This window comes from Mercenaria mercenaria, chromosome 16 (assembly GCF_021730395.1).
Source record: "Mercenaria mercenaria strain notata chromosome 16, MADL_Memer_1, whole genome shotgun sequence".
Taxonomy (NCBI): domain Eukaryota; kingdom Metazoa; phylum Mollusca; class Bivalvia; order Venerida; family Veneridae; genus Mercenaria; species Mercenaria mercenaria.
The window spans coordinates 19,495,728-19,508,076 of record NC_069376.1 but is presented as its reverse complement, the minus strand read 5'-3'; the positions used below and the strand labels follow the sequence as shown (position 1 = coordinate 19,508,076).

At 35.9% G+C, this 12,349-nt stretch overlaps 1 protein-coding gene across 7 annotated transcripts in view; it reads left to right on the top strand.

The window, feature by feature from the left end:
* Positions 1-12,349, top strand: part of LOC123540106 (DENN domain-containing protein 3-like) — an 83,736-nt gene that overhangs the window by 34,150 nt on the left and 37,237 nt on the right. For all 7 annotated transcript variants that reach the window (XM_053526292.1, XM_053526293.1, XM_053526294.1 and 4 more), the window contains 5 exons: positions 1,931-2,076; positions 3,900-4,008; positions 6,649-6,846; positions 10,815-10,955; positions 12,014-12,210. In XM_053526292.1, the coding sequence (XP_053382267.1) occupies positions 1,931-2,076; positions 3,900-4,008; positions 6,649-6,846; positions 10,815-10,955; positions 12,014-12,210 (791 nt within the window). The remainder of the gene's footprint in view (positions 1-1,930; positions 2,077-3,899; positions 4,009-6,648; positions 6,847-10,814; positions 10,956-12,013; positions 12,211-12,349) is intronic.

The following is a 12,349-nucleotide window of genomic DNA, read 5'->3' as shown; positions in this document are numbered from 1 at the left end:
GTTCAAATTTTTTAAAATATTTTCTAGCAAAAAAAAAAAAAATCAAGCTCGCATCCATATCGTTTTCATTTTCTAACTTTTTTAACACTATTTTTAGTTGAAAATTAAGTTGACAGTGTAGAAAAAAAATATGCGAAGGTGCGTAACTATCAAACTTAATATGATCTGTATAACATTAATTAATATTCATAATCACAGATTTGTTATTTTTGTTTGACTGGAATTTAGGTTAGACATTAAGTTTTGAATTTTGCAATCTTTTTATAACTTGATTGTACTGAATCTAAGCAGAATATTGTCATTTTTATTCATAATGACAAAACTAATTTACATGAAAGAATAAAGTTTCAAGACAGATAAATCTATACAAGTCTAAAATATATTTTTGGTTGTGGGTTTATTCCGCTACCAAAGATACAAGTGTACTTTTGACAATCATATAGCATCTTTATTTTATTATGAATCGCATCCAAAGGATGTTCTTGTGCTACACAAAATAGTCTCATTCGTGAACAATGCGCGGATGAATTATCAATGAACAAGCAGTTCTTATTCAACCTGTATCCACACACACTGACCATTTAGGTTATATAAGATCTATCAATGATAAGATATTCCAGCCCATGGTTACATCACGAGCTAGGTCAGGCAAAGTTCATCTTAGATATGAGGCACATTGTATTTGTATTTGTTTCTCATTCATGTATATTCATAGACTGGCATTTAAACAGAAAATAAATCTACAAAAAACCCGGCAACCATCAGACATCTCAATTAAGGCTTTGATTATTTCTGTTTTTCTTTTATATTGGATATCTAGTGAATGGAGTCTATCTTTTACTGTTTGTTCCACCTTTTGCTATGATAGCCTGAAAAGCACATTCAGGGCCTTAAAGACAACCAATCAGATGCTTGCATTTTGAGATTGACCTCAAATCTCAGCTGAACTCTGAATAGATGGGTGTTTTGACATTGTAAATATTGCATTAACCCTTACCATGCTGGATACGATTGATTCTGCCTTTGCGACCAGTGTAGATCATGATCAGCCTGCACATCTGTGCAGTCTGATCATGATCTGCACTGTTTGCTATTCAGTCAGTATCTTTTTTGGTAAGCACCCATTCTAACAGTTAATGGTTATACCTGTCCAAATTGAAAGATGGACAAGTTCATTATAGAAATTTAGCAGGGTAAGGGTTAAGGTAATGGACCATGATGACAATTGGTGCCAATAATGTGTATTGTCTTTATGTGATTTCCCCATTTTCCATTTCTTGTGGAAAGCCATGTGCGCGTTGAGCTATATTTACATCCAAAGAACGTTGAATTACTTATTGAGAAATTGCAACCTTAGGGAAACTGTCGATTTTGATAATGAGTCTGCTACCTTAAAAAAGTGGAACAATGTATAAAATCAGTTGTTAAGTCTTAACACATACCTCTGCTTACAAAATAGTATTGTTATTATCCATATTCTAACTTCTATTATTTTACATTTAATGGTTATAAGTCTTACACCCATGTTTTCAGGACAATGCATGTTACTTTAATTTTCATGTTACCTGCATTAAGCATTTTATATCATTTTATTATTACATAACTCCTCATATATATTGCCGGTCCATGTAGCGTACAATTTTAGAATGGCTGGTTAATAGTTAAAACTATTGCTGGAGGTTCCGAGCACGGAGAGTCAATAGTTTTAACCATTGAACTGCAAACCAATAAAACCATTCAGTAAGACTTAGTGTTTTATTACATGACATTAGAAATAAATTTTCACAGATTTATTTATATATTTTTGACTTACTAACCCAATAAACGTGCTCTGAATATAGACTGGTTATGTATTACCAAGAATGAACTGGCTTAAAAGGAGCCTTATAATGTTTAATATTAAAGTTACAATCTGTGGGTTCTATTTTAGGATGATCAGGGCAATGCGTACATCAACCTTGACCTTGCGGAACAAGAGCATTCAGATGACGACAAAATGAGGTGTTATATTCCACAGTGTTTTGTAATCATATCAAAGTTTCCATATTATACTACAATGAAAGAATGTCTATCTAGGTAAGGTTTCTATTAGGGAATAATGTTTTATTTTATGCTGAATTGTAATGAAAGCTTGAAGCTTGTTTGAATTTACCTTCAAGTGAGTCTTCTTCTTGGAAAAATCAGTGCTGGTGTCTTTTTTCTCACCTTTGAGACAGTCAGTATAATTCCAAACAGAGCACCCATGTGAGACAGTCTTAATTCCAACATTGTGTATCTCACACTGGTCATGGACTACTACATTTGAATTTACTTTTCGAGTGCACAGTTTTTGCCATAAAAAATATGAAAGTAATAGTAAACCGAATGGTGAGAAAATAAATGTCCATTAAAGGGAATAATAATAAAATTTATTCCTATAGTTTGTTATGCGCAATTTTCTGCGCAGCCGACACTTTCAATGGAAAACTGAAGTGAAGTCAACATTTGTTGAAACATGTGACAGACAATCTTAAATATGAGGAATCTTGAATGAAATAACATTTTTGATAAGTTTTATCAGTAATCAAATGTTGATACTGGTTTATGTTGTATTGACAAGTATCATGCCTGACAGGTATCTTGCCATTTTTGTGGTTGTGTTTTCATATCGCATTTTAGTACAAAGACACTTGTTCATATAATGTAAGACAATTGACTTAGTACTGATAAGACGATATCACCTTTCAGATTATTAAGTATTCAATTATAGAGAGAATTAAGAATTTTTAAAACTTTTTTTTAACTTCTAGCAGACATACATGTAATCAGTTTTGCCAGGTTGGCACCATCTTCCGTCCGAACAGGTGTTGTATTCTAGCGGTCTTAACATAAAATTTAGCCTGGTGACCCATACATGTTTAGCCATTTTTATGCTCGCAATACAATTATCTATACACAAGAAAAATAGGAAAAAATTCTATGAAACAGTTTTTTCAAAATTTAAAAAAATATTCTTCAGTATGGGTATTTTTCATTGAAAAAAGTTCACAAAAGTGAATATGAAACAATTTTCTTTTTCATTTGTACCCATTATTGTAAGGATATAGTATAACAAATATGACTATGATATCAAATAAGTAGATAATAAAATCTGTAAAAAGAATAAACCTTATTGTGTTGTCTTGATGTATATTTTGGTTGGTATTTATAAAAAGTAGAAAATTATGAGAATGTTGAAAAATCACTGGCAGTTTTAGCAACAGTGGGTGTGTTCAACACAATTTTTCACAAAAACAAGCCTGGTGACCCATTGTTTTTATTTGTTCATTGTTTTCAGCACAAATTTTCTTATCATATATGTCAATTTGAAAAAATTCTATGAAAGGAAAAAAACTATAGGAATTCTCTTTAAGAGAGTCAGTGTTGTATGTGGTCAGCAGATTGGACTACAATGACAGCAATCCAGGTTTGATTCTCGGTCAAAGCTGATATCCAAACTTAAGTGTTCATTGATGTGTCATTTGCTGAAATTGGTACTGTTAACAGCAGTATCGTTTTAGACTTGATGCTGGGGAGGTAAATATGACACCTGCAATGGTCTCCACTGGAAATAAGGTGTTCTTTTCATTCCAGGTGGGCACTTTCATGTACTGTTGAGAGAACACTGGCATGCTTAACAAGAATCCTTTTACTTTTAGTTGCAGTAAGTGAAATTCCATCCCCAGGACCTAGTGGGATTTCATTCTCAGTGACTCATGGGAGTTAAAAATTCTGGTTAATGCATTGAAGGATTTTTGAAATTGCTTGGTACATTATAAATTTGAACATAACATTGTTTAAGATATATAAACGATGCCATAGAAGAATGCATTTAATTAAATACCTATTTGTTCTAACAATGCCTTATGGCTATATTTCAGTATGTTATCATATATTGAAAAGGACCCTGAAGAGATGACAACATTTCTCAAGGAATATGCTAATGTAATTACGCATACCCCTGTGCCCCCTGCTGGAAATCTAGCTGTGGTATGATGTTTTCTTTCATTTATCCAGAATCATGCTATTTAACTTAGAGGAGCTTGGGCTCGAGCTGTAGTATTTATAGAGAACATACAGATTTTTTTCTTCAAAGTAATATTTTTTGGTAGTTTTCTGAGAGAACATTCATAATTTGTAATAATTTGCATTGAACAACAATAAAATTATTAAATTTTGTATGTATGAAAATTTGTACTTAAAGACAAAACAACATGAATTTTAATGAAAGATAATATGAATTGGAATTTTATTTGTTTGTTTGGATTTAACATTGCAAATTGAAGCAGCCACAAAATCTATGATAATAAGTCCCCTATGAATACCCTAGTGAAAAAATCAATGGAATTCCAGTGGAATGCTACATAAATTCCACTGGAATCTGCTATGTTACTGTAATACCAGTGGAATTACCAAATATACCACTGGAACTGGAATTTGAAATACCAGTAGAGGTGGAACTCCACTGGAATTTGAATTTGAAATACCAGTACAGGTGGAATTCCACTGGAATTTGAATTTGGAATACCAGTACGAGTGAATTCCACTTAACTGAATTTCATGATTTGTGAATAAAATATAGCACCAGTTTTGGCGGAAAAATGATGGTTTTTATACAGTTTGAAATTCTGGACCAGATTTATGTGAATAGCATGGTATCAGCTACAGTAAGTGCCTTATATATGTTGAAAACAAAAGAAGTTTAAATCAATTATAAAATGTGATGTTTTTTCTGTTTCTTTTATTCATATAATTCTAGTCAGATGCAGTCATATTTTTGTCATTGGTTTTCATGACTTTTATTCTTATACATGTAAATATTTTGATCAGTTCTTGATTTCCATGCTTCTTACTTTGTCAAGATATGTGTTTTTGTGCCCCCACTATGAGTGGTGGGGGCATATAATTTTAGTCTAGTGTCGTCCATGCATCTGTACGTCCATCCGTTTGTGTGTATGTGTGTAGGAAAAAAAAATGTGACGCGCCTAGCTCAAAAAGTATTTAATAAAAATTGATGAAATATTGCATAAGTCTTTAACATGATATGAACGTGTGCACCTCCTATTTTTCGTCTGTCTCTGCTCCCTATTTCTAGAGTTATGGCCCCTGAAATAGTCAAAAAAGCAAATTTTCACCTTGTGACGCACCAAGCTAAAAAAGTATTTGATATAAATTGATGTCTAAATTATTATGATATGACCTTGTGCACCTCCTATTTCTATTTTCCAGCTGGCAATGCACCTCACTCCCAAATTCCAGAGTTATGGCCCCTGAAATAGTGAAAAATGCACATTTTCATCTTGTGATGATGCATCTACCTCAAAAAGAATTTCATATAGATTAATGAAACCTTGCATGAGTCTATAACATGATATGAACTTCCGGGCACCTCCTACGTTTCGTGGCCATCACCTATTTCTAGAGCTATGGCCCCTAAAATAGTGACAAAATGTACATTTTCACCTAGTGACTCACCTGGCTCATAATGTATTTGATATAAATTGATAAAAACTAGCACGAGTCTTTATCATGATGTAAACTTGCACATCTCCTATTTTACACATGATGATGACACCAACATCCAATTAAAAGCAACATTGCAAGATATATATTTACCTAACGCAAGGATTTAAGTCACATGATAAATGAATATCCACTGACAGAAAGGGCCATCTGTCAGAATCGTCATCTGTCCAGTGTCCCTTGAATGCCCGCCAGCTGCAGTGGGAAAAATGCTGTCCATGCAGTGCATTTTTTACCATTGAATTTCATTAGATATCATTAGTACTATTTATATTCATTGATTTACCATTGATTTTCATTAGATATCATTAAAGTACCATTTTTTTTCATTGAAATACCATTTATTTTCCATTAGAATTCTTCCAGGTGAGAGTTGTGGATGTACTTTAACTAGAACAAAAAGGATTTCCACTGCCTTTAGGGGTGGGAGTCATCAGCATTTCACTGGTATTGAGATGATATTCTGCTTGTATTCAGATGGAATTCCACTGGAAACTTGATGGGATTCTTCTGGAGTCTTGATGGTATACCACTGGCATTTTAAGTGGAATTCGACTGGAAACCTGATGGAATTCTACTGGAATCTTGATGGTATACCACTAGTATTTCAAATGGAATTCCACTGGAAACTTGATGGAATTCAACTGGAATCTTGATGGTATACCCCTGGTATTTTAAGTGGAATTCCACTGGAATCTTGATGGTATACCACTGGTATTCTAAGTGGAATTCCACTGGTATTCTGGTGGAATTCCACTGGTATCTGGTGGAATTCCACAGGTATTCTGGTGGAATTCCAGTGGTATTCTGGTGGTATTCCACTGGTATGCTGGTGGAATTCCACTGGTATTTTTCAACGGTATTTTGGTGGGATTCCACTGGTATTCCAATTGAATTCCACTGGAAAATAATCGCTATTCCAGTGGAATACCAACACTATTCCGTTGAAAAATACCAGTGGAACTGAGATGGAATTCCAGTTGATGTTCCAGTGGTATTCCAGATGTCCATTTTCACTAGGGTATTTATGATTGCACAATATGATTTATATGCAGAAACAAACAGAAAAAAAAAACCTCATTGCTAACAACATTGTTTTGTCTCTAGAATTTCAGATTGTACAACTTAAATGTGACATTGATGCCCCCCACCCATCCTGATAAACCTGTGATAGATCTTCAGCTGCATTTGACTTTTCTGTGTTTCAATGCTGAAGAGTTCCTGAGAATACTCTCCTGTGTGCTAGTGGAGGAGAGAATAGTATTCCTGTCATCAAATTATGCTCTTCTTACACTAATTATGGAGGTAAGTTTTCATTTCATCTTTTCAGTGTGAAGGTTGAAAAGATATATAAATAGCCTCAGTACATTTGGATCTTTGTTTCACTTATTTTATATTTGAATATTATGGGACACTTTCATTCCGATTTTGCAGGAATTTTAAACAAGTCACTGAACTATTGCTGAATTATTTCTGTTATATATGGTCACCCATTTTGTCAATCTGCAAGGGTTTACTTGTGTAACAAAATCTGTTAAGGTAAACATAATTGTACACCTGTATCACAATTTATTTTTAAAATCACTCTGCGTTCGTGGTCCGTCCGTCCGTCATTCCGTCCATCCGTCCGTCCGTCCGTTAACAATTTCTCGTTATCGCATCTCCTCAGAAACTAATAGGGGGATTTTGACCAAACTTTGTCAGAATGATGTATAGGTACCCTGGTTGTGTCCCCCTGAAAATCAGACTGGTTCAACAATTTATGAGTGAGTTATGGCCCTTTGTTTATTTCTATATTTTACATAGATTTATATAGGGAAAAACTTTGAAAACCTTCTTGTCCAAAACCACAGAGCCTAGGGCTTTGATATTTGGTTTGAAGCATCATCTAGTGGTTCTCTACCAAGATGATTCAAATTATTTCTCTCGGGGTCAAATATGGCCCCGCCCTGGGGGTCACATGGTTTGTATAGACTTATATAGGGAAAAACTTTGAATAACCTCTTGTCCAAAACCACAGGGCCTAGGGCTTTGATATTTTGTATGTGACATCATCTGGTGGTCTTCAACTAAGATTGTTCAAATTATACCCCTAGGGTCAACTATGGCCCCGCCCTGGGGGTCATATGGTTTACATAGACTTATATAAGGAAAAACTTTGAAAATCTTCCTGTCCAAACCACAAAGCCTAAGGCTTTGATACTTGTAACGTAGCATCATCTAGTGGTTCTTTACCAAGTTTGTTCAAATTATCCCCCTAGGGTCAAAAATGGCCACGCCCTGGGGGGTCACATGGTTCATATAGACTTATATAGGGAAAAGCTTTTAAAATGTTCTTGTCAATAACTACAACATTCAAATTTGGACCACATGTATATTTTTGAGTGGCAAGATGAACCTTGACATGAGTTGACCTTGATTTTGACCTAGTGACTTACTTTTACATTCTGTAGCTACAGCCTTCAAATTTGGACCACTTGTATAATTTTGAGTGGCAAGATGAACCTTGACATGAGTTGACCTTGATTTTGACCTAGTGACCTACTTTCACATTTCTGTAGCTACAGCCTTCAAATTTGGACCACATGCATAGTTTTGTGCACTGGAAAAAACTTTGACCTTGATTTTGACCTAGTGACCTACTTTCACATTTTTGAAGGTACAGGCATCAAATTTGGACCATATGCATAGTTCCGTGTTTCAAAATGAAATTTGACATTGATTTTGACCTAGTGACCTACTTTCACATTTCTCAAGCTACAGCCTTCAAATTTGGACCGCCTGCATAGTTTTTTGTACCGAAAACAACTTTGACCTTCACATCGACCTAGTGACCTACTTTCACATTTTTGAAGGTACAGGCATCAAATTTGGACCATATGCATAGTTCCGTGTTTCAAAATAAAATTTGACCTTGATTTTGACCTAGTGACCTACTTTTACATTTCTCAAGCTACAGCCTTCAAATTTGGACCTTTTGCATAGTTTTGTGTACCGAAATGAACTTTGACCTTGACATTGACCTAGTGACCTACTTTCACATTTTTAAGGTACAGGCTTCAAATTTGGACCACATGCATAGTTTTGTATTCCGAAATAAAATTTGGCCTTGATTTTGACCTAGTGACCTACTTTTACATTTCTCAAGCTATAGCCTTCAAATTTGGACCACATGCTTAGTTTTGTGTACCGAAATGAACTTTGACCTTTACATTGACCTAGTGACGTACTTTCACATTTTTGAAGGTACAGGCTTCAAATTTGGACCACATGCATAGTTTTATATTCCGAAATAAAATTATGTCTCCCACCACACAGTGGTGTGGGAGACGTATTGATTTACTCGAGTCTGTCTGTGTGTCCGTGTGTCTGTGTGTGTGTCTGTCACAAAGCTTGTCCACACTCTTAAGTCAAACATTTCTCATCCGATTTTTACCAAACTTGAACAAAATGTGTTTGACCATAAGACCTCGGCCAAGTTCGATAACTAGTCAAATCGTTCCAGGCTTCTTGGAGTTATGGCCCTTGAATTACCAAAAATCGATCTTTTTACTCTTGTCCGCACTCTAATTCGAATATTTCTCATCCAATCTTCACCAAACGTAAACAAAATGTGTTTGACCATGAGACCTCGGCCAGGTTCGATACTTAGCCAAATCGGTCCAGGAATTTTGGAGTTACGGCCTTTGAATTATCGAAAAATCGGCCTTTTTACTCTTTTCCGCACTCTAAGTCGAACATTTCTCATCCGATCGGCATTTTGGAGTTACGGCCCTTGAATTGTCGAAAAATTGGCGTTTTTACTCATGTCCGCACTCTTAATCAAACATTTCTCATCTGATCTTCACCAAACTTGAACAAAATGTGTTTGACCATTAGACCCCAGCCAAGTTCGATAACTAGCCAAATTGGTCAAGGCATTTTGGAGTTACGGCCCTTGAATTATCGAAAAATTGGCCTTTTTACTCATGTCCGCACTCTAAATCAAACATTTCTCATCCGATCTTCACCAAACTTGAACAAAATGTGTTTGACCATGAGACCTCGGCCAAGTTCGATAACTAGCCAAATCGGTCCAGGAATTTTGGAGTTACGGCCCTTGAATTATCGAAAAATCGGCCTTTTTACTCTTGTCCGCACTCTAAGTCGAACATTTCTCATCCGATCTTCACCAAACTTGAACAAAATATGTTTGACCATGAGACCTCGGCCAGGTTCGATAACTAGCCAAATCGGTCCAGGCATTTTAGAGTTACGGCCCTTGAATTACCGAAAAAATCTGTCTGTTTACTCTTGTCCGCTCTCTAAGTCGAACATTTCTCCGATCTTCACCAAACTTGAACAAAATGTGTTTGGCCATAAGACCTTACCCAAGTTCGATAACTAGCCAAATCCGCCCAGGCACTTTTGATTTATGGCCCTTGAATTACTGATTGGATCCACTCATCCAGACCATCTAATTGGATCCATTCGTCTAAAACATCTAGAGAAACTAACATTTTTCATAGGGGCAGTTGTGGGAGACATGCGCTTTTCTCAAAAGCATCTCTAGTTTGACCTCGATTTTGACCTAGTGACCTACTTTTACATTGCTCAAGCTACAGCCTTCAAATTTGGACCACTTGCATAGTTTTGTGTACCGAAATGAACTTTGACCTTAAGATTGACCTAGTGACCTACTTTCACATCTCTGTAGCTACAGGCTTCAAATTTAGACCACTTGCATAGGATTGTGTATCGAAACAAACTTTGACCTTGACATTGACCTAGTGACCTACTTTCACATTTCTCAAGCTACAGCTTTTGAATTTGGACCACATGCACAGTGTTGTGTACAGAAATGAAATTTGACCTTGAGCTAGTCAAGAAGTCTTGAAATTTGGAACACTCAAAAATGGCACATTGGTGGGCGTCAAGATCACTCTGTGATCTCTTGTTTTGTTGACCTAGGGTTTTTATATATAGGTTTGAAAATGGTGTCAAGTTTATCTTGTTACATAGACTAATGAGCAAGGATTTTTTATTTCCTGGATAAGAAACCTAATATTACAAGCAGTTTGAAAAATCAATCATTAAGGTAGTGGACCCAAAATTGTAATTGGTAATTTCTGTTTCATTACGTTTTCCCCATACTATGCGATATTGGCATATCCCGGCTGGTATGAAAAGTAGCTACAGTAATGGTGGAAGAGTGCCGAAGTAGAATTCGGAAATTACATATTTGCACGTGAATTTCCGAGTGTGATGATGGCTGCATGTATTCATTATTTCAGTCTGTGATGAACCTAGTCCTACCATTCAAGTGGAGATTTACCTACTCAACGATTCTCCCGTCCTCAGCATTAGGGTATTTAGAATCTCCTGGCACCTTTATGTATGGAGTACATTCTAGACATAAAGAGGAAGTTGAACAGGTAACTCCATTAAAATACATCGTACACTAGTACTTAAGTTACATTTACAGTCGAACTTCATTAACTTGAACACGGGACCAACAGAATTGGTTCAAGTTAATTATTGGTAGGTCAAGTCGTCAAACAATATACATTATACAAGGATTTTGCTGGGACCTGCCGATATGTTTGAGTGAAGGGTGTTGTTTAAATTTACAAGCAAATGAAGTTTGACTGTGTAAAATTATGTAAGCATGATTTTTTTTGTTGGGTTTAAAATCATACTGGTACAATTATAGGTCATATGACAATTTTCTAGCTTTTCATGGGCATTTTTTCATCATGAGAAGGCACCTGGGTAGAACCACGAACCTTCTGTAAGTCAGCTAGATGGCTTCCTCACATGAAGAATTCTACAGCCAAAGAAAGGCTCAAACCCTCGTTCAGGTTGATGAGGGGCAAGTGATTTTTAGTTCGGCTGTTTGAAGAATAGTCAGAGCTATTCTACTCACTCTGGAGTTGGTGACAGCATCACACCTTAAAGTTTTGCATGCAAGTACATATAGCTATCATTTAAAGGCATATAACTTTGAAACATATTTTTGTCTTTTTTTCTAGGTCAGTTACCAACCTCAAATTACTGTCTCCAAAACTAATGCAGATATTGAATTGTGTCCTCAGGGTTATAAAACTAGGTGATAGCATCAAGTCCCATATCTCTGATACGCATTTTGGTCAAATTAAACATTTTGCCTAATAATACTCTTTTGACCTCAAATAATCAGTGGTTTATTTATTTTGAGCCTGCCCGGCATAGTTCAGTTTGGAGAGTGCAGATCTACGGGTTGCAGGGCTGTGAGTTCAATTCCTGAGCAAGGTGTCTGTTCTCTGTGACAACTTGATAAAAGACATTGTGTCTGAAATCATTCATCCTCTACCTCTGATTCATGTAAAAAATGTGGCAGTTACTTGCAGAGAACAGGTTTCTACTGGTACAGGAATACTGGTTAGGTTAATTATTATTTTTGTGTGGTAAGTTTTTAGAAAATATTTTGTAGACTGTTTTTTGTATATTTTAGGTGGAAGGTCTTATTTTGGTAGATATTGATGAAGGCACAGTATTTATTCCGGAACAAGATTGTCAAGCTACACACGTAAAGCAGAACGGATACCCACCTACATCTTCTGTACCAAACCTACCCTCCGAAATGGCAACAGTATTTAAAAACAAATGGTCTCATCTGAAGCTGCAATTTGATCTTCTTGACACTATCAGGTATTTCCCTGTGATGTGCTTATTTATCATGAAATCAACAAATGAGCCATGCCATGAGAAAAGCAACATTGTGGCTTTGCGACCAGCATGGATCCAGACCAGCCTGCGCATTCGCGCAGTCTGGTCAGGATCCGTGCTG